This window comes from Mya arenaria, chromosome 14 (genome assembly GCF_026914265.1).
Source record: "Mya arenaria isolate MELC-2E11 chromosome 14, ASM2691426v1".
Lineage (NCBI taxonomy): Eukaryota > Metazoa > Mollusca > Bivalvia > Myida > Myidae > Mya > Mya arenaria.
In genome coordinates, this window is record NC_069135.1 from 29,351,929 (window position 1) to 29,377,266 (window position 25,338).

General features: G+C 39.2%; 3 protein-coding genes across 3 annotated transcripts; 1 reads left to right on the forward strand and 2 right to left on the reverse strand.

Annotated features, from left to right (window-relative positions):
• Nucleotides 1–4,788: 4,788 nt before the first annotated feature.
• On the reverse strand, nt 4,789–5,136 carry LOC128215987 (uncharacterized). Its single transcript, XM_052922583.1, has one exon. The coding sequence runs from the start codon at nt 5,134–5,136 to the stop codon at nt 4,789–4,791; it is 348 nt and encodes a 115-aa protein (XP_052778543.1).
• Nucleotides 5,137–5,724: 588 nt separating this feature from the next.
• Nucleotides 5,725–6,072, reverse strand: LOC128215988 (uncharacterized). The gene has a single exon (XM_052922585.1). It carries the CDS (start codon nt 6,070–6,072, stop codon nt 5,725–5,727), a length of 348 nt encoding a protein of 115 aa, XP_052778545.1.
• A 553-nt stretch (nt 6,073–6,625) lies between these two features.
• Nucleotides 6,626–24,591, forward strand: LOC128215989 (cadherin EGF LAG seven-pass G-type receptor 2-like; the record flags this gene model as incomplete). Its single annotated transcript, XM_052922586.1, has 14 exons — nt 6,626–6,725; nt 7,801–8,039; nt 9,619–9,799; nt 10,367–10,627; nt 18,289–18,432; nt 19,048–19,205; nt 20,022–20,118; nt 20,377–20,627; nt 21,109–21,229; nt 21,504–21,749; nt 22,095–22,237; nt 23,112–23,208; nt 23,502–23,642; nt 24,131–24,591. Coding segments are annotated over exons 1-14 (2,640 nt in total), but the record flags the coding sequence as incomplete, so codon positions are not given.
• Between the last annotated feature and the right edge of the window lie 747 nt (nt 24,592–25,338).

A 25,338-nucleotide genomic window follows, 5' to 3' on the forward strand; every position in this document is an offset into this window, starting at 1 on the left:
GTTTTAAAATAATTGAGTATATGAAGCTAGCTTAATTTCCCCCCCCCCCCCCAAAAAAAAAGAGAGCTAAATATGTAAACAGGTCAACTCGCTGGGGAACATGGTGACAGACTATTTAATGTTAGAAAAATGTCCGTTCTTTTAATATGTTCTTGATTGACCTCCCTTATTCTCAGTTTTGGGGGACGTTGTCGGTCAGGATTTTAAACTTGCCGCACAATTATGAAATACGTTGAAAAAAGCTTGTATGACTAAATTAAAGTCACGTCAAGTTAAAAGAGTATACCTTTTCATTTGCACATGGAACAGAAGAAATAAATATCTTAAGAATTCCAGTTGACTGTTTTGTGGGCAATTATTTATACATTTTATTGTTTGCTTTCTTGCGCCAAGTGCCCAATACATCTTATTTATTTTTTTATTTTATCGATAAGGCGTATTCGTTGCGTCATTTACTGGCAACAGGACCATAATTCATTACACAAGAACATGGGTGTACAGGGTATATACTGTCGGGTGCAGATACCTAGGATTAAAAATTAAGAAATTCTGATTAAAAAGTTTCACTGTACGGTCGTTAGGCGTGGGATTGAAATACATTCCGCATTTGGAACTACATCTTTTTATTCAAGATATGAATATTAAACTTGAATAATTTTTCGGTAGAATATCCGAGTAGGGATACACTTTTGGAAAACAAATACCATCGTGAAAGAATTGCTGTTTCCAGTTTCGAATATTTGGAAATAAAATTAAACAATTCTAGATTTAAAAATGTATGAAAGTATGAAAACAAGTATACTAGCAATTGTTCTGTAATTATCACTTCCTAATTCTCATGACAAAAAAAACTCGCACAAAATTTAATGTGTTTTGTTTGTAACAAATTGCACGGATTATCATAATATTATTAATGATTTATTTACGTAATATTTGACACTACTGTTACACCTATAAACATGAAGATTATCTTACAGACTAGTGTCACTGATATCAACATTTGAATGAGACTCTAATTCTGGAATTTATTCGCAACAGTCTAAAAAAGATTGACATGGATTTATTTTTCCATGAAAATAAAGATGAACCAAATAAAATGAAACGTTGTGGTTTTGTGGCATGTAGTGATTGAAAGTCCGGACAGGAAGTGGACATCATTTAATTGTAATGAAATAAACATTTCGGAAAAAGTATCAATATGCTTACTGTGACTTGGATTTTAATATTGACGGGACTTATACACACATATGATGGTAAATTTAGAACTTGTGATATTAAATATGTATATTAAATGTAAACTTTATTTATGATATAATATACACATACATTGTTTCGTAGATAGTATTTTTTTCAAGAAGCTGTTTATATAACCGCTAAACTTTTTTCTATTTTTTTCAATTTTCTTAGATGTATTGAAACATATCATTTGCGGAATCCAGAGCCTATTTATAAATGATACACAAAGTCTTAGACCAAAACATGCTTAATAAAACATGAACATTTCATAATATTTTAGCGGTCCCAGTGTTTACATCACCCGCTGCGCCATTCACGGACACTATCGACGAATCTGACGTCATCGGCACCAGCGTCATGACGTTGGCTGCTACTGATGCTGGGACCGTGACATTTACTATTGGGTCTCAATCGCCGTCAACACCGACCAAATTTGGCATTTCCGGGGGAGTGACGTTGGTGACGTCAGATACATTTGATTATGAGGCTGGAGAGACGTCATATATTCTGGAGATAGTGTAAGTGTAAATGATATAAATTATGGTATCACAGTAGCGTATAAAGTGTCTTTTATTGTGGCTGACTTCTGCCATTTCCTGGTTGCATTTTCTTGGCTTAAGTGCGAAAATGAGAAAACCCGTCACATTGCGGTGCTTTATTTTAAAAAGGCGCGAAGTAGCGGGGCGAAGGAGATTCAAGTGGCGGGCCGAAAAAAAAATACAGAACATTTTCACCCCGTCCCTTGGTACATTTTCCAATTGTCACATTTTTCACACCGTCCCTGTGTAAATTTTCCCGTTATCTCATTTTCACCCCGTCTCTATGTACATTTTCCCGTTCTCTCATTTTCACCAGTCTCTTTGTACATTTTCCAATTGTCACATTTTCACGCCGTCCCTTGGTACATTTTCCCATCGTCTCATTTTTCAACCCGTCCCTTGGTACATTTTCCCATTGTTTATTTTTTCACCCTGTCCTTTGGTACATTTTCCCATCGTCTAATTTTTAACCCCGTCACTTGGTACATTTTCCAATAGTCACTTTTTTACCCCGTCGCTTGGTACATGCTCCCATCGTCTCATTTTTCACCCCGTCTCTTGGTACATTTTCGCATTGTCACACTTTTAACCCGGTGCTTTGGTACATTTTCCCATGTCTAATTTTCACTCCGTCCTTTGGTACATTTCCCCATTGCCACATTTTTTCACCCCGTCACTTGGTATTTTTTTCCCATCGTCCAATTTTTCACCCCGTCCGTTGATACATTTTGCAATTCACACATTTTCACCCCGTCCGTTGGTATAGTTTCCCATCGTCTCATATTTCACCCCGTCTTTGGAACTTTTTCCATTGTCACATTTTTCACGCCGTCACAAGGTAAATTTTCCCAATGTCTCAATTTTCACCCCGTCACTTGGTACATATTCCAATTGTCGCATTTTCACCCGGTCCCTTGCTACATTTTTCCTTTGTAACATTTTTCATCCCGTCACTTGGTACATTTTCCCATTGTCTCATTTTTCACACCGTCCCTTGGTCCATTTCCCTTTGTAACATTTTTCACCCCGTCCCTTGTAATATTTTCCCATTTTCACATTTTTCACGCCGTCACTTGGTGCATTGTCCAATTGTAACATTTTTCACTCCGTCTCGTGGTGCATTGTCCCATTGTAACATTTTTCACCCCGTCACTTGGTGCATTTTCCCGTTCTCTCATTTTTCACACCATCACTTTGTACATTTTTCCGTTCTCTCATTTTTCACCACGTCTCTTTGTACATTTTCCCGTTCTCTAATTTTTTACACCGTCACTTGGTACATTTTCCCATTGTCTCATTTTTCACACCGTCACTTGGTACATTTTCCCATTGTCTCATTTTTCACCTCCGTCACTTTGTACATCTTCCCATTGTTTCAATTTTCACCCCGTCACTTGGTACGTTGTCCCATTGTCTCATTTATCACACCGTCCCTTGGTCCATTTCCCTTTGTAACATTTTCCACCCCGTCCCTTGTAACATGTCTCATTTAACACACCGTCACTCAAAACGTTGTCTCATTGTCTCATTTTTCACCCCGTCACTCGGTACGTTGTCTCATTTTTCACCCCGTCACTCGGTACGTTGTCCCATTGTCTCATTTTCACCCCGTCACTCGGTACGTTGTCCCATTGTCTCATTTATCACCCCGTCACTCGGTACGTTGTCTCATTCTCACATGTTCATCCCGTCACTCGGTACGTTGTCCCATTGTCTCATTTTTCATCCCGTCACTCGGAACATTTCCCATTGTCTCATTTGTCACCCCGTCACTCGGTACGTTTTTCCATTGTCTTATGTTTCACCCCGTCACTCGTTACGTTGCCCCATTGTCTCATTTTCACCCCGTCACTCGGTACGTTGTCTCATTGTCTCATTTTCACCCCGTCACTCGGTACGTTGTCCCATTGTCTCATTTTCACCCCGTCACTGGGAACTTGTCCCATTGTCCCATTTTCACCCCGTCACTCGGTACGTTGTCCCATTGTCTCATTTTCACCCCGTCACTCGGTACGTTGTCCCATTGTCCCATTTTCACCCCGTCACTCGGTACGTTGTCCCATTGTTTCAATTTTCACCCCGTCACTCGGTACGTTGTCTCATTGTCCCATTTTCACCCCGTCACTCGGTACGTTGTCCCATTGTCTCATTTTCACCCCGTCACTCGGTACGTTGTCCCATTGTCTCATTTTCACCCCGTCACTCGGTACGTTGTCCCATTGTCTCATTTTCACCCCGTCAATCGGTACGTTGTCCCATTGTCTCATTTTCACCCCGTCACTCGGTACGTTGTCCTATTGTCTCATTTTCACCCCGTCACTCGGTACGTTGTCCGATTGTCTTATTTTTCACACCGTCACTTGGTACATTTTCCCATTGTCTCATTTTTCACCTCCGTCACTTTGTACATCTTCCCATTGTTTCAATTTTCACCCCGTCACTTGGTACATTTTCTCATTGTCTCATTTATCACACCGTCCCTTGGTCCATTTCCCTTTGTAACATTTTCCACCCCGTCCCTTGTAACATGTCTCATTTAACACACCGTCACTCAAAACGTTGTCTCATTGTCTCATTTAACACACCGTCACTCAAAACGTTGTCTCATTGTCTCATTTTTCACCCCGTCACTCGGTACGTTGTCCCATTGTCTCAATTTTACCCCGTCACTCGGTTCGTTGTCCCATTGTCTCATTTATCACCCCGTCACTCGGTACGTTGTCTCATTCTCACATTTATCACCCCGTCACTCGGTACGTTGTCTCATTCTCACATGTTCATCCCGTCACTCGGTACGTTGTCCCATTGTCTCATTTTTCATCCCGTCACTCGGAACATTTCCCATTGTCTCATTTGTCACCCCGTCACTCGGTACGTTTTTCCATTGTCTTATTTTTCACCCCGTCACTCGTTACGTTGTCCCATTGTCTCATTTTCACCCCGTCACTCGGTACGTTGTCTCATTGTCTCATTTTCACCCCGTCACTCGGTACGTTGTCCCATTGTCTCATTTTCACCCCGTCACTGGGAACTTGTCCCATTGTCCCATTTTCACCCCGTCACTCGGTACGTTGTCCCATTGTCTCATTTTCACCCCGTCACTCGGTACGTTGTCCCATTGTCTCATTTTCACCCCGTCACTCGGTACGTTGTCCCATTGTCTCATTTTCACCCCGTCACTCGGTACGTTGTCCCATTGTCTCATTTTCACCCCGTCACTCGGTACGTTGTCCCATTGTCTCATTTTCACCCCGTCACTCGGTACGTTGTCCCATTGTCTCATTTTTACCCCGTCACTCGGTACGTTGTCCCATTGTCTCATTTTCACCCCGTCACTCGGTACGTTGTCCGATTGTCTCATTTTTCACACCGTCACTCGGTACATTTTCCCATTGTCTCATTTTTCACCTCCGTCACTTTGTACATCTTCCCATTGTTTCAATTTTCACCCCGTCACTTGGTACATTTTCTCATTGTCTCATTTATCACACCGTCCCTTGGTCCATTTCCCTTTGTAACATTTTCCACCCCGTCCCTTGTAACATGTCTCATTTAACACACCGTCACTCAAAACGTTGTCTCATTGTCTCATTTTTCACCCCGTCACTCGGTACGTTGTCCCATTGTCTCATTTTCACCCCGTCACTCGGTACGTTGTCCCATTGTCTCATTTATCACCCCGTCACTCGGTACGTTGTCTCATTCTCACATGTTCATCCCGTCACTCGGTACGTTGTCCCATTGTCTCATTTTTCATCCCGTCACTCGGAACATTTCCCATTGTCTCATTTGTCACCCCGTCACTCGGTTCGTTTTTCCATTGTCTTATGTTTCACCCCGTCACTCGTTACGTTGTCCCATTGTCTCATTTTCACCCCGTCACTCGGTACGTTGTCTCATTGTCTCATTTTCACCCCGTCACTCGGTACGTTGTCCCATTGTCTCATTTTCACCCCGTCACTGGGAACTTGTCCCATTGTCCCATTTTCACCCCGTCACTCGGTACGTTGTCCCATTGTCTCATTTTCACCCCGTCACTCGGTACGTTGTCCCATTGTCTCATTTTCACCCCGTCACTCGGTACGTTGTCCCATTGTCTCATTTTCACCCCGTCACTCGGTACGTTGTCCCATTGTCTCATTTTCACCCCGTCACTCGGTACGTTGTCCCATTGTCTCATTTTCACCCCGTCACTCGGTACGTTGTCCCATTGTCTCATTTTTACCCCGTCACTCGGTACGTTGTCCCATTGTCTCATTTTCACCCCGTCACTCGGTACGTTGTCCGATTGTCTCATTTTTACTCAGTCATTTGATACATTATCCCATTACTGCATTTTCGCCATTTCATTTAGCCACGTTTTCATACCGTCATGTGTTTAATTTTCGCATTTGTGCTCTCTCGCCGCAAAAACCCCCACACAAAATGGCACAAAACAGCCTCCATATGTGTACGTTTCATTTATGCAATCATGATAGAGTAGCCCTAACAAACTTATAAATTGAACACGATTTTTTAACAATTGACAACACAAGTAATTTAAAGATTGAACATTTGTTATAACCGAAAATGAAGTATTGAAATACATAAAATAGTTTGTATAATGTACTGTATGCTCTATATGAAATAAACTTACCCTACTGTTTCTTTTATCTTTGTGTTTATGTCATTGGAATATTATTTTGATATAATTTACGGCTGGCTGAAACAATCAATTACTAGTATTCCATCTTATCGATGCTATAACGTTCATTGTACCACCTACAGGTTAGTACAAGTAATCATTCTGTGAAGAAAACAATGGTTCATGATTCGTTTTCAGGGCGACGAGTTCAGACAGCACTGAAGCGATGGCGACCGTCACAATCAGCGTCAACAATGTCAACGACAACACACCTGCATTCTCCCCTAACTTCTATTTCGCTACAGTGGCTGAAAACACGGCGTCTGGTAGGTTAAAGTTTCTTTCGTCGAACCTGACGCGAATGCGCTTGTTACTGTGCTATCCGGACAACCAGCTTTCTCTCTTTAATATGATGACTCGCTTCGAAGTCAGTATGATAATCTCATTTTCCAAACATCTAAACCGCCGGGTACAGCTGTAGATAATTCATAATATATTTTCATATATTTTAATTACGGTCGTGGCCTATAAAATGATGTTTGAATATGAATGCTAAATTAAATTAATTGTAAAACGTATTGATGTTTATCATTTTACCATTGTTAAGATAGTTAAAAGTCGGCCGTGTTTTACCTCGTCTCTGTCTACTTGGACAAACTGTCCCGAAAACAACAGCAACAACAAAACTACTGCTACTGCTACTGCTACTGCTTCTACTACTACTGCTACTGCTACCGCTACCGATACCGCTACCACTACCACTACCACCACCACCACCACCACCACCACTACCACAACCACTACCACTACCACTACCACTACTACTACTACCACCACCACCACCACCACTACTACTACTACTACTACTACTACTACTACTACTTTTACTACTGCTACTACTACTACTGCTGCTGCTGCTGCTGCTGCTGCTACTGCTACTGCTACTAGTAGTAGTAGTACTAGTACTACTACTACTACTACTACTACTACTACTACTACTACTACTACTACTACTACTACTACTACTACTACTACTACTACTACTACTACTACTACTATTACTACTACTACTACTACTACTACTACTACTACTACTACTACTACTATTACTACTACTACTACTACTACTACTACTACTACTACTACTACTACTACTACTACTACTACTACTGCTACTCTTCGTCATCATCATCATCATCATCATCATCATCATCATTACCATCATCATTATTGTATTTGGAGGTGAAAGCGGGCCACAGTTTAAAGGCAGTGAAATATATCAAATATTATTACTGCATATCTTTATCGATCAATACATTCCTATAAACCAATGGAGACCATATAATAAAATAGTTTTAAAATATCTACAAAATGCCTAATTTTGAACCATTTTCATCTCAGGATCTTCCATATCGCTTCTTACCGTCACCGATGCCGACGGCGACGCCCTGACAATCACTGTAGCCGCCGGCGACGACACCAGCAACAAGTTTAAGTTTAGCTCCGGAAACCCCAAACTGATCGAGACGTCATCCAACGTCATCGACTATGAGACGTTATCTGGCGCGAACTACAAGTATACGTTGGTTGTAGAAGCAACGGATGGAACAAATACCGGGACCGCTACCGTCATTGTCACGGTAGGCTGGAATAAGCTTTGATTACACTGTTTACGAGAGCATAGGTTTATGTTCGGTAAAATGGATCATTCGATATTCTTCTGTCATTGTCACGGTAGGCTGGAATAAGCTTAGATTACACTGTTTACGAGAGCATAGGTTTATGTTCGGTAAAATGGATCATTCGATATTCTTCTGTCATTGTCACGGTAGGCTGGAATAAGCTTAGATTACACTGTTTACGAGAGCATAGGTTTATGTTCGGTAAAATGGATCATTCGATATTCAGTTGCTTGGACAAACCATGAAATATCTCAAAATTCTTTCATATATTTTAGCTATGCTGTTTTCGAAGAAGTCAATGCATGAGCTTTGTCAAAGCCTTGATGTCGCTTTCGGCGGCTTCGTCATCGTGCAACAAGTTCAATGTTTACCATAACACATGATGCAAATGACAATACGCCCATGTGTAGCTAGGCTGCCCTAATGTGTAGTTAAATAGTAATTGGCGAGTTTTGCGCCTTGTTTGATTAAGAAAAACGTAGGGGTGGTATCATCGGCGTGGTGTGCATTTCTTAATTAAATCGGTTTTAAATAATTCAATAAAAAGGTGTTTTTTACATAAAAGTATGTATTTAAAATCAATTAGTGGGATACTTAATAAAGAAATGATTAAAGTTTGGAAATGAAGGTTTTATAAATACCGGCCCTGTGCCTTTGTTAGAATACCTGGTAAATAATCCATGAAATTGGTTCATTTGGTTTTGTTGTTTGAACAGTTCTAAGTGTTATTCAATGTTCAGTAAAAACACCCACTGTACACATAGACTAGAAGATTATTAATGTAAAAATTGTATGGTTAGTGTCCCAAGACAGCAAAATAAATCTCAACAAAACGCATTGGGAGAGGTAATGTTTTTTTTAAAGTACTTAACAAATGTTTTACTTTCGAATCCGTTGAAGAGAATTTGTAAACAATATGTTGGCTTGTCATGGGTTAAAACATTACATTAAAGGTATCCGTGAAACGGCAGAGCATTTTGACGGGGTCTAGTGGTGTCATTTTTGTTCTTTGAGTGCCAGTGGCGGTATTCGAGTCATTAAACGAATGATTGATGTTTCAAACAGGTTTAAGTGGGCAATGCAATAATTCATAGCTAGATATTCGTGCTCAAACTACAAGTAGTAAACGTATGCAATCACTGTTTTCAAACATTGGACAAATAAGGCCAATTTCGCGATTCGAAAAATGTTTTAAAAAAATCATAAATTTGTGGTAAAAAACAGTGGCACATAGCATTTTTATATTTGTTTAACAAACGCTTTATATGTCATACAAAAACTTTATTTTATATCTTTCATGCTGTTAAATTATGTTTCCCTTTATATTTTACTGATGATGAATTCCTCTTATTAATAAATTAAGTTGTCTAAACGAGGGCAAAAGTCGACTTCCAAAGCAAAATATCATATAGACCCTCGGACACAACAATTAATCAGATATTTCGTGCAAAAATGAGCCTAACATTTGGTGCCAACAGCAGAAGCGCGTGATCTGTATTAAATGCGGCTTCATTCTGAATGAACTCATCCTATTCAGGTCACAAATGTGAACGAGGCTACCCCGTCGTTTGTCATGGCCAGTTTTATTCCGGCAACGACACCGTACGGTATCGATGAGACATCTGCCGTCGGGACGTCCATCGTGACGGTGACGGCATACGACGCAGACGATGGAGCGGCGGGAGAAGTGGTCTACAGCCTGGGGACCATAACAGAAAGTATGAGGCCCTCGATCCCGAAATATAAATTATTTGCACTTATACTGCTTTAATATGAGTAAGGCCAATTCATGGAAACCATTTAAATAAACAAAGTTTTTGTTTGTTTTGTTTTCATCAATTTCCATTTTATGATTTAATGATTTATTTATATATCCATTTATTATTAATTCATACATCGAAAGACATCTAACGGCCCATTGATTTACAACTTAGCTGAACTTTAACAAATGTATGCTAGATTATGATGGAAGTGAGGGTGAAAGGTGTCCATTGGTATATGTGTCTGCCTCTCACCCAAAACGATTCGGTTCGATCAGCACCAGTAGTAAAAAGTGAGAGCGGGCTAAATTCCAACACAGTGAAAAATATCAAAAAGTTATTTCACTATTTGAAACAGTGAAATATCATTTTTATTTTACTGATAAATCTCTATAAAATAGAAAAGCGTATACATAAAAACTAATTTTAACACACGGCTAAAGCTTCGGAAATTCCAGTAATGACTACTATATCGATGACCAACTGAATTGTACAGGTTCAAGATTTCCATATCTTCTGTTACAGATACCGGTTCGACGACCACGGGGACCTTCGGCGTGGATCCCACTTCCGGCGTCCTCTCCACTATCGTTGACACATTCGATTGCGACACGGCCACCGGTGGGCTTGCGTATTATGACGTCATCATTGTTGCGTCGGATAAAGGATCAACGGTTAAATCCGCCACCATCCAAGTCCGTGTAGGCCTGGTTGACGTCAACGATAACACTCCCACGTTCGCGCAAAACGTTTATACATTGTCGATACCGGAAACAACCGCTGCGTGTGAGCATACTATCACTATATGTATTATACCTTACATACATATGTGTCCCTTCTTTATATGTATAAAGTCGATCGGTCCGTATATCACTGTATTGTAAAATGTAATATAGACCGCTGACGTCATACCACTGGTACGTGCGGTTTGCTATTATCGCAACGGGTACAATTTATCGCATGTAAACATTATTAGCTTTGTTCAATAAAACACTTCTAAAGCGCTTTCAACATATTGAATGGTCATATAAAATGTTCGGTAAAATACAAGGAATATTTACACACCTCTTCGGGCCATAATTATTGCTTTATAATGACCAGCTAGTCAGCCCCCGAATATGACTGGATCTCGGCTAACGCCTCGGTCAATAAACACGTTTGTTTGCTGACTGGCCGGTCCTTATACCGCCATATGACCCTCAGTGGTGTGTTAAATTTCTTAAATAGTATCATTGATATAACTGTATTGACTTATAAGTAGAGCAGTAACTTGTATCATCGTAAAGGTTAAAAGCAAGATGACACAATTTCACCAACCTGGAAGGCAACGGTAAGAACACGTTTCAAAAACAAAAACAGTAGATGCTAGTTAAGAAATATTACACAGAAATTGTTGTTACCTCCCTTCAGGAAATGGTTGTCAATTTTTCGCTCCGTGAAATGTTTAAATATAAAAGGTTTTTAAAGTGTCAAAACTTGCAAATGTGATTGGGATAATGTAACTGGACTTATATATATAAACTGGAACTAAAGGTACTGTAACTTGAAGTAATAAAAAACGCATTGTTCTCAAAATTTTCACCTGGATATTAATAGCCATTTTATTGTGATCACGACATACATGTGTGATAGCTGTTGTTACATGTAAAAACTTGAATACATCAGTACATAATAGTGTAGAGGATTACAAAGGATTAATTTCTGCGCTCATAGTTCTGGTCGTTCATTAAACTACACTGCGCAGCGAAAGTTATGTCTAACCCAAATAGTACATCTACCCCGATTTCTAAGTCGGCGGCCTCCAAAAGAGACTTATCATCACCCATGGACGATGCCGACACCAAAAAGTATAAACTGTCTGAATCAAACACAACAGTACATATTAAAGATACCAGTGGCATCGCCCCTTGTGCACTTTCCAAAGAAGATCTGTTTTATGTCTCAAAGCAAATATCAGCAACATTTCATGATGACATGTCCACTCTGGTTGAGACACTGATATCAAAGTTAGTGCCTCCTCTTGTCAAGAGTATTCATGCTGACTTAACATCACGCATCAATGCTCTGGAATACGAAAATGCAGAACTTAAAAGCAAAGTCTTTAAGCTTGAAAATGAAGCCGATAGAGCTGAAAAATATAGTCGGCGAAATTGCTTGCGTGTTGCTGGTGTCGCAGAAACGACTAGCGAAAATACTGACGACATCGTTTTGGGCATATCTAATGCTGTCTCGAGCGGCTTATTGATCGAAGAAATTGACCGCAGCCATCGTGTTGGGCCGGTGCGCAACGATAAAAAGCCGCGCGACATCATCGTGAAGTTCGTCTCGTATCGCTCTAGGCAAAAACTGTACCAGCGTAGATCAGCTCTCAAAAGGTCTAGCGAGCACTCGTATGTCTACGTCAACGAAGACCTCACCAGAAAACGAAGCTCTCTTCTTTATGAAGCTAGAAGACACGCCAAAACTGGTTCCCTGTTAGGCGCTTGGTCGTCCGACGGGAAAGTGCTTATTAAGGACAAGGCAGGCAAAATACATGCTATTAACTGTCCTGATGAACTGTACGCTGCTCTACCTGCAATGTCCTATGCCTCAGCGATGCAGAAATAATACACATTTTCGTCATATGACACAGACTTTTTTGTTCTGCAGTATACTTCGATCGTTATTTTGCTCGTCAACTGGCGAGTTCACCTGTACCATATTCATTGTAATCTTGTCTTACTGGCCGTTCTGCATCCGTGATCCTATAATATTAAATTAAACAATTATGTTCAACATATCATTTATCTTTTATTATTATAAAGTTATTGTAATACTGATAAATTATCTTAGTGACGACCGAACAGATAATCCGTTACTATTCTTTGAAAAATAGCAGTGTTATTATGTCACCATATGCTTTTTATAAACTGGTATAACATGCATCGTACTGATTAAATAATAAGCTATTCACTCTAAGCTATGTTTAAATATATAAATTATCGATCTTGATATTTAAATATAGCCTTAAAGATATATTTGGTAATATCCATAAAATATTGAAGATATTGTTACTTGTTTTTAAACATTTGGATTATACCAACATAATATTTTTCACAACTATAATATATATAGTGTAGATAAAGTACTTTTGTTGCCAAATTTTAAGAGAAAACAATACAAGTCCTATTTGTAAGATATTTTATGCACTATTGTTTTGACCAATTCACCATTATCATGTATCGTGGAACATTATATTTTTGTTCCGCTTTTCTTTTTACTTCCATTTTTGTTCACTCATTGTGTCTCCAAGATATTACACTTTACTCTGTAAACAGATATGAATTCAGCGACCGCACTGTTGTATACTTCCTTATGCGACTGCGTCTCTTCTGTACACTTGTTTCACATATAACCTAAATATGCCCCTTGAGTTTGTTCATTCCCCTACTCAACAAACCTTTGACATAGGATAAAGACTTACTCGTCTCTTAACCCTGTTGTTTTCCCTGGTAATATTGTTCAACACCATCTTCGCTTTCTCAGTGCTTGTGAACTTAAAGTCACTAGACACCTGTGGTAAGATATACCGTGGTCTGCAATCCAAGAAGTATGACCTAGCAGGAAGCCGAGTGTTCCAGTGTAATAACACTTTTATTAGGAATTGTATACTCACACTATCCGTATGTACTCTTTGCACCTGGTTGGCAGTACTTCTTAACCAGAGTGGTGACATCCATCCTAATCCAGGCCCTGCAGATCACTCATCACGATCATCGTTAGATTTGTCCCATAATTTATCCTTGGTTCATTACAATGTCCAAAGCATATTACCAAAACTTGACATAAGCAAAGCTGAACTTCTAGACATCGATGTTTTAGCGTTTTCGGAAACTTGGTTATCACAGTCAGTTGACACCAACAATATTCTTCTTCCACATTTTCAGGCTCCTGAACGCAAAGATCGGGCAACCAACAATTATGGAGGTGTTATTTTATATGTCAAGGAAAATATATTTTATAAGAGGAGATTTGATCTAGAAATTCTGGACACTGAATGCATTTGGATCGAGTTGGCTATTAAACCTAACTTGAAGATGCTTGTTGGATTGTTTTATCGACCCCCAAACACTACTGCTGTCTTGGATTCACGTATTGAGGAGTCTATTGACACGGCTGTAAACACTGATATTTCTAACATTGTTTTGGTGGGTGATTTGAACTTGAATGCTACTCCATATTGTATTAGTCCTAAAATAGTGTCTTTATGTCAGCAATATGGTCTTACCCAATGCATTGATGAGCCCACTCATTTTACCGAACATTCTTCGTCTATTATTGACCTGGTATTTTTAAAAAATACTAGAAGTTTGCTTCTCTGTGAAGTTGGAGATCCCTTGTTTGATCAACAAGTTCGCTATCACTGTCCCACTTTTGTCTTCTTTAAGTTTTGTAAGCCAAAGTTAATTTCTTATCGTCGTCTTGTATGGCTGTATGACCGTGGTGATTACAATACATTTAGAGCACACCTCGAAGATTTTGATTGGGACTCGATTCGCTCCAATGATCTTAATACATGGGTTTCTCGTGTTACTTCTACTATTCTTGATGGTGCCAAGCGCTATATACCTAATCGTATGATCACTATCAGACCTCAAAAACCCAGATGGATTTCATCGGATATCAAGAGGCTCATTCGTCGTCGCAAACGCTTATATAAAGAGGCGAAGAGGTCAAACATACCATCTACATGGAGGAAATTTAGAGAGCTACGGAATCTTATTATTTCTAAAATTAGAGAAGCCAAGGCTTTGCATATTGACTCTATCTCTAAAATCTCTACTCGAAAAGAAACATTCCAAAGGCTGGTGGTCTACCATTAAACAATTCATGTCCCCTAACTCTGGATCTCTTTCGATTCCACCTTTAGTTGTTGAATCTGGTATTATTCATAGCAATGCAGATAAGGCTGATGCTTTCAACACTTTTTTCGCCAATCAAACACATCTCACAGAGCCTAACAGTGAACCTGTACCACCGACTTACCATATATCCTCCCTACTAGCAACAGTCATTTTTAGTCCCTCGGATATAGTGCCTCTCCTTCGTTCTTTGCCACTAGGGAAAGCTGTAGGTCCAGACACGATTAATAATCGTGTTCTTATTGAACTATCTGCCGTCCTCGCAAAACCACTTAGTGATATTTTCAATTATTCGATGTCTATTCCATCCTTTCCTGATTCCTGGAAGATTGCTAATGTTTGCCCTATCTTTAAGAAGGGTGAGTCTAATCTTGTCGCTAATTATCGACCTGTATCTCTACTTGACTCACTTGGCAAAGTCTTTGAACGTGCAGTCTATAAGCACTTGTTTAACCATATTGTAGACAACAATATATTGACGGATTTTCAGTCTGGCTTCCGACCATGTGATTCAACTGTGAATCAACTATCTTTTATATATAACAGCTTCTGTGAAGCACTTGACAACGGTAAGGAGGTGCGTATCGTATTTTGTGATATAAGTAAAGCCTTTGACCGTGTCTGGCATAGAGGCCTTCGTTTGAAATTGCATGCTATTGGCGTCCGAGATCATTTGCTTCACTGGCTTGGTAGTTACCTACAACACCGCAAACAACGTGTTATACTTCAGAATTCTTCGTCTTCCCTTCGTTACATTAAAGCAGGTGTTCCTCAAGGTTCCATTTTAGGACCCTTGCTCTTTATTATTTATATTAATGACATTGTTCGCGACATCGAAGCTAACATCAGTCTTTTTGCTGATGACACTAGCCTATCTATGGTAGTCGATACCCCTAACAATACTGCTTCTGTTCTTAACTCGGACTTACAGAAGATAAGCCGTTGGGCCGATACTTGGTTAGTCTCCTTTAATCCCCAGAAAACCAACTCAATGATGATTTCCAGGAAACTCCATCGACCCCTACATCCCCCTTTGACGATGCTTAACCATAACATTTCAGAGACTTCCTCCCATAAACACCTCGGTATGTTTCTTTCTAGTGACTGCTCCTGGTCTGCCCATATTGATTATATCAAAGACAAAGCATGGTCCCGTGTTAATATTCTACGTTCGCTCAAGTTTACTCTTGATCGTCTCACCCTTGAGACAATTTATATGACCTTTATCCGACCATTGCTTGAATACGGTGATATTATTTTTGACAACTGCACTGCAGGGGAAAAGCAGGAACTTGACAAAATACAACACGAGGCTGCGAGAATCGTCACATGTGCAACAAAGCTAGTTTCTATTGATAAACTTTACAGTGACCTGAACTGGCAGCCCCTTTCAGATCGCCGCACCAACCACAAATATATTTTTATATTTAAAATCAAATCCAATATTAGTCCTACATACCTTGTTAATCTCATTCCTTTACGCCCAGCCGATCCTAGGTACAATCTTCGAAACTCTTCGGATATTCCACTTATACATTGCAGATCCACACTATATTATAACTCTCTAGTTCCGTCTGCCATTCGTGCTTGGAATACTCTCGATTCAAGTTTCAAGTCCGCTGACTCAATACAAAGTTTTAAAAGGCTGATTAGTAATACTCCTAAGGTTCCTCATTATTTTAACACAGGACCTAGGCGTTTACAAGTCCATCACACTAGGCTTAGGCTGGCATACTTAATTATGATCTTTACCGGAAAAATATTGTTTCCTCACAAGCTTGTCTCTGTGGTGACTCTGAATCTGTCCGCCGTTTTATGGTATTTTGTCCCCTTTATACCTTCTACAGAGAGGATATGTTCGAGTCAATAAATTTGCTCGTCCCTGGTACAGCTATCACGCTCGACTTATTGCTAAAGGGTAACGTTCGATTTACTGATCCCGTCAACTCGCAGCTTTTTTCTATTGTTTACTCATACATTGATTCTACCAAGAGGTTCCTTTGAGTACTAACTCTCTAAACAGCTTATGTGTGCGTTGAAATTCATCTAATCTGTTTACTTTGAGACACATCATTCCCATAATCTTTTACTGTTTCTAATGATTTTGTATTATGAGCGCTTAACTCATTTTATCTATATGTTTGACTTACTAAAATACTTACATTTTACTATAGCAATATTCATTTGTAGTACCGCTCAACTTAAAACTTACTCTATGTTTGATTTATTACAATACTTAAATTTCATAATAGCATTATTCTTCTACATTTATTTTAGACATATTCATCTTCTTGGTAAATATAATAAATGGTATTTTGTGCGACAACCTTTTTCTGATTCGTAAAGTATACATGCATACGAAAATGATCTATATAAGCTATGCTTTCGATCAAATTCTTTGTTTTTCATTGATGTATATATGTTGTCTTGTGTTATTTTCCTCAATAAATATGTTTAAACTAAATATTACACACCACTTAGGGTCATATGACATTATAAGGACCGGCCAGTCAGTCACCGAAAGTGTATATGGACCGATTCATTCACCTTCGGGGTGTTATACCGAACATTTTTCTTTACCATTCAATATATTTAAGGCGATTTAAATGTGTTTTATTGAACAAAGCTTACAATGTAAGCCGCACTTACCCGTTGTATGACGTCAGCGGTCCATATTACATTTTTTATGAGGTCCGGACAGTCCAAAATTATAATATGGAACGCTGACGTCATTAAACTGGATTTTCATCAAAATACAGTGATATACGGACTGATCGAGTTTATACATACACAGAAGGGACACATTTATGTGAGGCATAAAATTACATTATATACTACTCTCCCCACACTTAAGTCTGTCAGGACAAGTTAACAGGGTCGCGCGACTGTTGCGACCCCGCCCCGCCCCATGAATCTCCTAGTGCAGCATACACGAATCGCGCGGCAAGTGTTGTATTATGTGCAGCATTGATGGATCTCATTGACCAACATTGTGTATCTATTTGTTTTCTATCTTAATCACGCTGCGGTTAACTAACAGTTCTTATTTGACTAGGTTAAGTTCATTGCCAATGCTATTTTATTCCTGTAAATATTATTAAAGCTGCTTTGTCACAGATTTCGACAGCTTTTTTATTTTTTGTCTCGGAACGAGCCATTTTTTGCGAAAAATCAATGGAAACCAATCATAAAAGACTGCTGACAAAATATTAAATCGCAGATTTTTATATTTAAGTTCAAAAATTGATGTTTTATGCATTTTTCTTAAACAGTTAGTAGCCGTTAGTAACAGTTTAAGCCATAAAACATTAATTTTCGAACGTAAGTATAAAAATCTGCGATCTGATCTTTTGTCAGCATTCTTTTATCATTGGTTTGCAGATATTTACGCAAAATTTGCACTTTTCAAGACAAAAAATAAAAATGTTGTAAAAACGGAAAATCTGTGGGGTGCAGCTTTAAAGCCTGTAATTGATAATAAAGCATGTATATTTCTAAACGTTATCATTAACAACTTCTTGTGAGTTCAATGTTTCATCCTTTCAGCGACCAGTCTGTTGACGTTGACCGCCACGGACGACGACGTGACGGATGCCATGTTGACGTTTACGTTAGAAGCGTCTAGTTCACCGTCAGCGTATTCGTCCAAATTTGAACTAGACTCCAACACGGCCCAGCTCAACTTGTTGGGTAAGTTAATGAATCATTTTAAGCTTGACTATACGAAGAATAAGGAGAGCTATACAACTCACCCTAGCGTCTGTGTCGACGATACACTTTGGTTAAGGTTTTGCATGTAAGCACCTTTAAGTCATCTCGACAAAACATCATGTTTTGCATTAAAACTTTAGATACATATCCCCAACTACCAAACCTACTTAATTAATGAAGTTAGATAACACTTATTTGAAAATAATGCTATTTAAGGGCCTATATTTTTTGGCTTAGAATTTCTGGTTAAGGGTTTGAATGTTAGTATGCATAGGTTAATATTTCAACAATTACTTGGTGTATTGCATTAAGACTTTGTGCAAGGGTATATAACCAAGTGAGATAACTCTATTTTGCATTAAATGCAAAATAATGGCCCTTATTATTCGACTTAGAAGTTCTAATAAATGTTTTGCATGTAGCCAAATTTAAGTTAATATCTCAGCAAACAAATCAGATATAAGATTATCTTTTTAAATGAAGTTCAAATAAGTTATTTGGCTAAACGAAATAAGATCCTTACGCATATTACCTTGAAGAGCTTTTGAAATTATTGGCCAAAAGACACTCATGAGTATTCCTTTTGCTCCACAGCCACCGTTGACCTAGACGCCGGTGACGCCTCCTCCTACATTCTGGTCGTGTCGGTTTCTGACGGCGGCTCCTCGGCGCTCACCAGTACCACTTCCGTCATCGTTACAGTGACTTCCGTAAACGATGCGGCACCGTCCGTCACCGGAGCTACTGTGGCTGTAAGTGATTTCATTTCCTGCATCCCAATTATAGTTCTGCAATATGTTATATGCAATATGTTATATGCAATAAAATGTGTGTGTATTTGTGAGAGTTAGTAAATTAGAGTAAACTAAGTGAATCTAAAGTATGACAAGAAACTGTAAAAAATAACATCAACCTTCAAAAACATAATAATTGGCAAGCAGTTCCATCCCATTAAGGCAATGATCAAATGTTTAATATACCGAAGTCTATTCGGTGCTCCTCTGTTATTTTTGTCGAAAACAATGCAATGTTCGACTTGACTGCGGTCATTCGGAACTCCTCGTTAAAGTTGTGCATATCTTTACCCTTGTTGATTTGATAAAGGTCTTACGGCGCCCTATAATGGCTCCACTATGGCTTGATCCCGTCACATCCCCAGTGTCAGGGGCAGTCCCGATATTGAAGTTAGAGGGGCGCAACCTTTTGACATGCACCCCTCCCTTAGAACCAAAAGTATATGACATAAACTGTTTGCACGTAAATTTGGAGTTACTCACTCTAGGATTTTTTTTACCATTTGTAGTCGTAAATGGTGCTTTTGAGAGTATTTTATTACCTTTTTTCTTCCATATTGATAAAAAAGTGAACGTGGACGAATTTAGAGGGGGCGCGCGCCAGGTGCGCCCCTTCAATCCACTAGTGAGTGTCATTAAACCAAAAAAAAATGAAGTCAAAGGAGAAATTTAACCTAATCGAGTGTTGCCGGCTAAAGAATATTTTCTACCCTAAATTCCGCGACACCTTAAGACGAATATTACCCTTCTAATGATATGAATTTATAATTTCAGATTGACGAATCAACGGCCGTTGGCGGTGCTGTCACAACTGTTGTTGCTACGGACGCTGACACAGGAGCTGATGGGGATTTAACTTTTTCTATCAGTCGTATGTCTCCTTAAAGATTAGATTTGATGATTTTTTGTGTATAACTCGCTATTTTGAGGAAGCTCCCTTTGAACTGTGTGCCATTTTGTGAAGTAAAGTTTCTAATACAATCCTTTGTTTGAACGTTTCAAACTTCACACGTGCTAGGTGTAACATTACACGTTCTTGACGTTAAAATGAAGTCATATAAAAAATGGGACATAATGTTCTACTGCCCGGCATTTGCCAGCATAAACAAATAAAAAAATCTACATTTAGAGGGCAACTCTGCCGGAAAATTCACCATTGACCCTACAACCGGCGCAATTAGCGTTGCCGGAAGTCTGGACTACGAGACGACCATCCAGTACCTGCTAACAGTGATGGCAACGGACGGAGGCTCCACAGCTCAGACCGGAAGTGCCACCATCACCGTCGACATCAATGACGTCAGTGACCAGGCGCCAACGTGTTCTGCAAACTCATATTATGTTTCAATAGACGAACCTGGTGTGGTTTCATCAAATAACGTTAGTTTCATTGTTCTTTTGTTTACATAGTAATATTATTTTGATATATTCACTGTCTGTACCGTTATTTCTACTGCAAATGTTATAATAATCGTTATCTTGCCACCGTGCGCGTTGTACAAGCATTTGTGTGACAGTAGCTCTTCTTTAATACTTGACTCTAAGCTTAAGTAAATGTTCGTTAACGAGGTCTGAAACTGCATGAACACATCTGCCTCGTTTCTATGATATATGGCGATGATAAACTCACCGTATGTTTAAGACATTGGGGTTTCTCTCGGGGGGAAATGTTCTATAAATTGTAAAGACTATACAATATATTTAGGGTAAAACAAAATTGAGAAAAATTGAACCCCGTGTTTTAGAAAGCACTGACAGGTATAATAATTTTCCGTTCATTCAATAACTTGTATCATGTAAAAAAGTCAAACATCTTCTAATTCCAAATATAGATGTGTTAAATTCTGATGTGCTTTTTCAGTACGTCACGCTTGCGTGCACTGACACCGATGCCGTTGACACGTTGACGTATTCCATAGCGTCGGGAAATACTGGGTCGAAGTTCAGCATCAGCACAGCTGGTGTTATTACCTTAGCATCTGGTAAGACATGTATTTTATTATTTGTTATTCATCGTATAAGCTAATTACATACTACACGTTGTAGAGCTTAGATTATTTTAATAAGGTTCACAAATTTTAAGACAATACTTAATTATAACGTAGTGTTATATAATTGTTTTGATACATCGATAATAAATGCAACAACGCTGTCAGAGGTCGTAAACAATTTTGTAATCGTAATTTTGAAGTTTTGTCAATGGTAGGAGATAAGAATGATTAATAAATAATCCACTGTGACGTCATATCTTGTCAGCCCTAGACTACGACGCGGGAACGCAGAACTTTGCTCTGTCAGTCCAAGTAACAGACAGCACAACAACGTTAACGATTCCCGTCACAATCGTCGTCAATCCCGTCAACGAGGCCACTCCGACGTTCGGCGCCGACGTGGACGTAACGTTCTCGGAAAACACGGCAGTTGGTATGTCGCTGGCGACACACGCTGCCACCGACGCTGATGCTTCACCTCATGCAGTTGTCAGCTACTCGATCAGTTCAGGTTAGTGAATAAAATAGCGTTACAATGAAACATCGAACTGAAAGCCAAGAAAATACGATTTGAATTTTCAAACTTAATGCGGATGCTATTTACTATAAGACAGAAACTTCCTGCTAGCAGTATGAACAGTTGTTGCTCTGTTCTCTTAATTTCATTCACAAAGACAACGACTATACTTTTAGTGAATAATAACGAGCTTCAGGCTTCATCTTATTTTATTATTTATTGAAAACATCATTTTGTCAACTGATAAACATGATTATTGTTTTATTAATCCATCCTTTATAAAAGACAAGCGCATACATATAGCTAGGTGTATTTTAAATATTATTTCATTTATTACAGTAACAAACAGCGGTTTAAGTAAATTTAGCATTGACCAGAAGACTGGTGAACTCAGTTTGGCTCAGATGTTGGACTACGAGACGGCTATAAGCTACGTAATCACCGTTATCGCCGTCGATGGAGGCTCACCCACACCTAACACGGTAAGGCATGCATACATTTGGTTTTGGGTTTGTAAGAAATGCCTGTTCGCATACATATGTCGTTCATTTTATTTTAAAGTTCAGATATGATGCTTTAACGATGAGTTAAAAATACGTTATTTATTTATATAATACTTTTGTTTCATGATTTTACATACGATATTTGTCAGTCTTTGTAAAAAAAGAGTTAGAAATATAGCTAGTTACAAAGTAAATGTTTAAAACGTTTGTATTGTCCTTCCCTCATTGGAACCAATATTACAGTTATAGTAGCTATGTGCAAGTTAAAGGTCATCTACCGAAAAACGTGCCTGGAATATAACGGACACTCGAACCATTTATTAAAATGCTTATCAATTACCTTCTAACCAGCGTTGTGTTTGATATTATATTTTGTCCACTGACTTATACTCTGTTTACACCGAATCACCTGACTTAAATCACTAACGTCTGACTGTTGATTTCGCCAACATTGTCTCTTCCTTAGACAAGATATCAATTCAAACACTTCAGCATGGTTTGAGTCACTGACACAAACTTATTCTTTGCTTTGTTGTAAATTATAACAAACGCACATTTCAAATGTTCTCCACAGGGCACAGGAACAGTTACGATTCAGGTTGATCAGTTGACCCAGCCTCTGTTTAGGCGTACCAAATCACCTGATTAAAATCAAAAACGACTGACTGCTGATGTGCCAAAAAATAATATAAAAATAGTTGAAAACACTGTCTGTACTTTGGATAAGATGTACGTTCGAATATTACAAATTGTCTGAATCACTGATATAATGAACACACTCATTCTTTGGTTTAGTGTCATTTAACTTTTTGTAAATTATTACCAATCTGCTGATTTCAAATGTCCCTCACAGGGCACAGGAACAGTTACGATACAGGTGTCGGACGTGAACGACAACGTACCGACGTGTTCCTCTTATGCCCACGTTCTAACGGTGGCGGAAGATGCTGGTAAGATTACCACCTCGCGAATAGTTCAACGTATTACATATTGTTGTTTTAGATTAACTTCTATCAAGGATCAGTTATGACGAAAGTATCTCTCAATTCTCTGATTCATATTTTTCATTTCGATTATTGCTTTAGGATGATATTAAGAGTAAAGTTCATTCACTATCCACAATATCATGAGTCATATATGAATTCAGATAAATACTTGTAAGGTGATTATATATGAGATACATTATCGCTATGTTGTAGGCGTGGATTACATAGATTGATATAAACTCCCCTCTCATTTCAAGCGACGAACACAGCTGTGATATCTGACCTGGGATGCACTGATGCCGACGGTACCACACCGATGTACATCATCAACACCCAGACGCCCGCCAGCCACTTCTCCATAGACACCAGCGGGGCTACTCCTGCGCTGGTAGTGGGATGTATGTTAAATTTGATCAAACAAGTTCATTAACGCATATTTGTCTTTCTCCACAAGATAACATTTTTATAGTCAAAATTTTAATCCACAACCGCAGGGTCATTTCGAACCAAAAAGCGTTTCGTTTGTCACTTCTTGCGAGCGCCATTTTCAGCTACGATTTTAAGTATGAAAACAATGCAAACTTTACAAATATGGAAACTTTGCGGGATAGCTAGCCCGCAACTTCTAAAATGATACGTACAAGCCATGTCAGATCGCCGACGGCAATGTGCAAGTCGTTTGACATACTTTAGGTGACACACTCTATTTGGACTTCTCTTGATGAGCAAAAGCCACCGGCATACATTGCTTTCAAACTTATATTTGATAAATACGTAAGCAAACAGTGGTATAAGCGTGTAAATTACCTACAACTATGCCAACATATATTTCATTCTGATTATTTGCATAACTAACTAACTGCAAAGTATTCTTAACATTTTCCAGCTGCTCTCAATTACCAAACCTACACTTCGTACGCTATCGAGATAATTGTCAGCGACGGTAGTCTTACAGATACAGTGTATGTGGACATCGCCATCACTGATGTCAACACTGGAGGGCCATCATTTAGTGCGGCGACTTACACAACCAGCATCGCTGAAAATACCGCAGTCAGCACATCAGTGTTCACCGTCACAGCGACCGATCCCGATCTCGCCACAAGCACTTACGGCAAGCTTACGTACTCTATCACTGCTGGAAACACCGGGGGCGTGTTTGTCATTAATCCAACTACTGGGAGAGTATCTGTCTCTGGCGTGTTGGACACTGAGACAACACCGTCATATTCCTTGACAGTACAAGTCAGTGAAGAGACGGGTGGAAATACTGATACCTCTACGTTAACGATAACCGTCACTGACGTCAATGACAATACGCCAACATGTACATCGGATATGACGTTTAGCTATTCATTGGCGGAAGAGGGAACTGTAGGTGATGTCATTCACAGCATGACATGTACGGACGCTGACGGTGATTCTATGACGTACACTATTTCATCAGGCAGTACTACCTATTTCCAGATTACGGGCACAGATTTGACGGTGAGCACCACTTATTCGGCTCTTCTAAATACAAACGAAATCAGCGCAATTTTCCTATCTAACGTATTAAACAGGGTCTATATGTATAGTACCTATTATGACGTGTGAATTATTTTGTTTCAGTTGAAAGCGGTAATAGACTACGAGACGTCAGGGGCTACCCAGTATGACCTGACAGTGGAAGTGTCTGACGGTACTTACAGCGTGGACGTCACTGGCAGTGTCGTTGTAACGCCTGTAAACGAAGTTCCACCGACCTTTAGTGAGTACCTTTTGTTAGTAAAATTCCCTTTGTGACTGTATGTCTGCTGAAGGTAAACACATTGTAAGTGATATGTGGTCATTGTGATTATATTCAGTCTGATTATTTACATGTACTGCAAGTACAACACTAGTAATTAACGTGTTTTCATTTTTTTTCATTTTAGCGTCTTCGACTTCGGTTTCTGTTTTGGAGACAGAGACGGTCGGAACCAGCGTATACCAGGCTGTCGCCACTGATACGGATACTGGTGGACACGGTGATCTCCGGTACTACATCCGGTCTGGGAACACTGGAACAGCGTTTAGTATCAACTCCTTCACCGGGGATGTGTTCGTAGCAAA

Coding starts and splice junctions, on each gene's coding strand:
- LOC128215987 (XM_052922583.1), bottom strand. CDS start 5,136: ATGAGACAATCGGACAACGTACCGAGTGACGGGGTGAAAATGAGACAA.
- LOC128215988 (XM_052922585.1), bottom strand. CDS start 6,072: ATGAGACAATCGGACAACGTACCGAGTGACGGGGTGAAAATGAGACAA.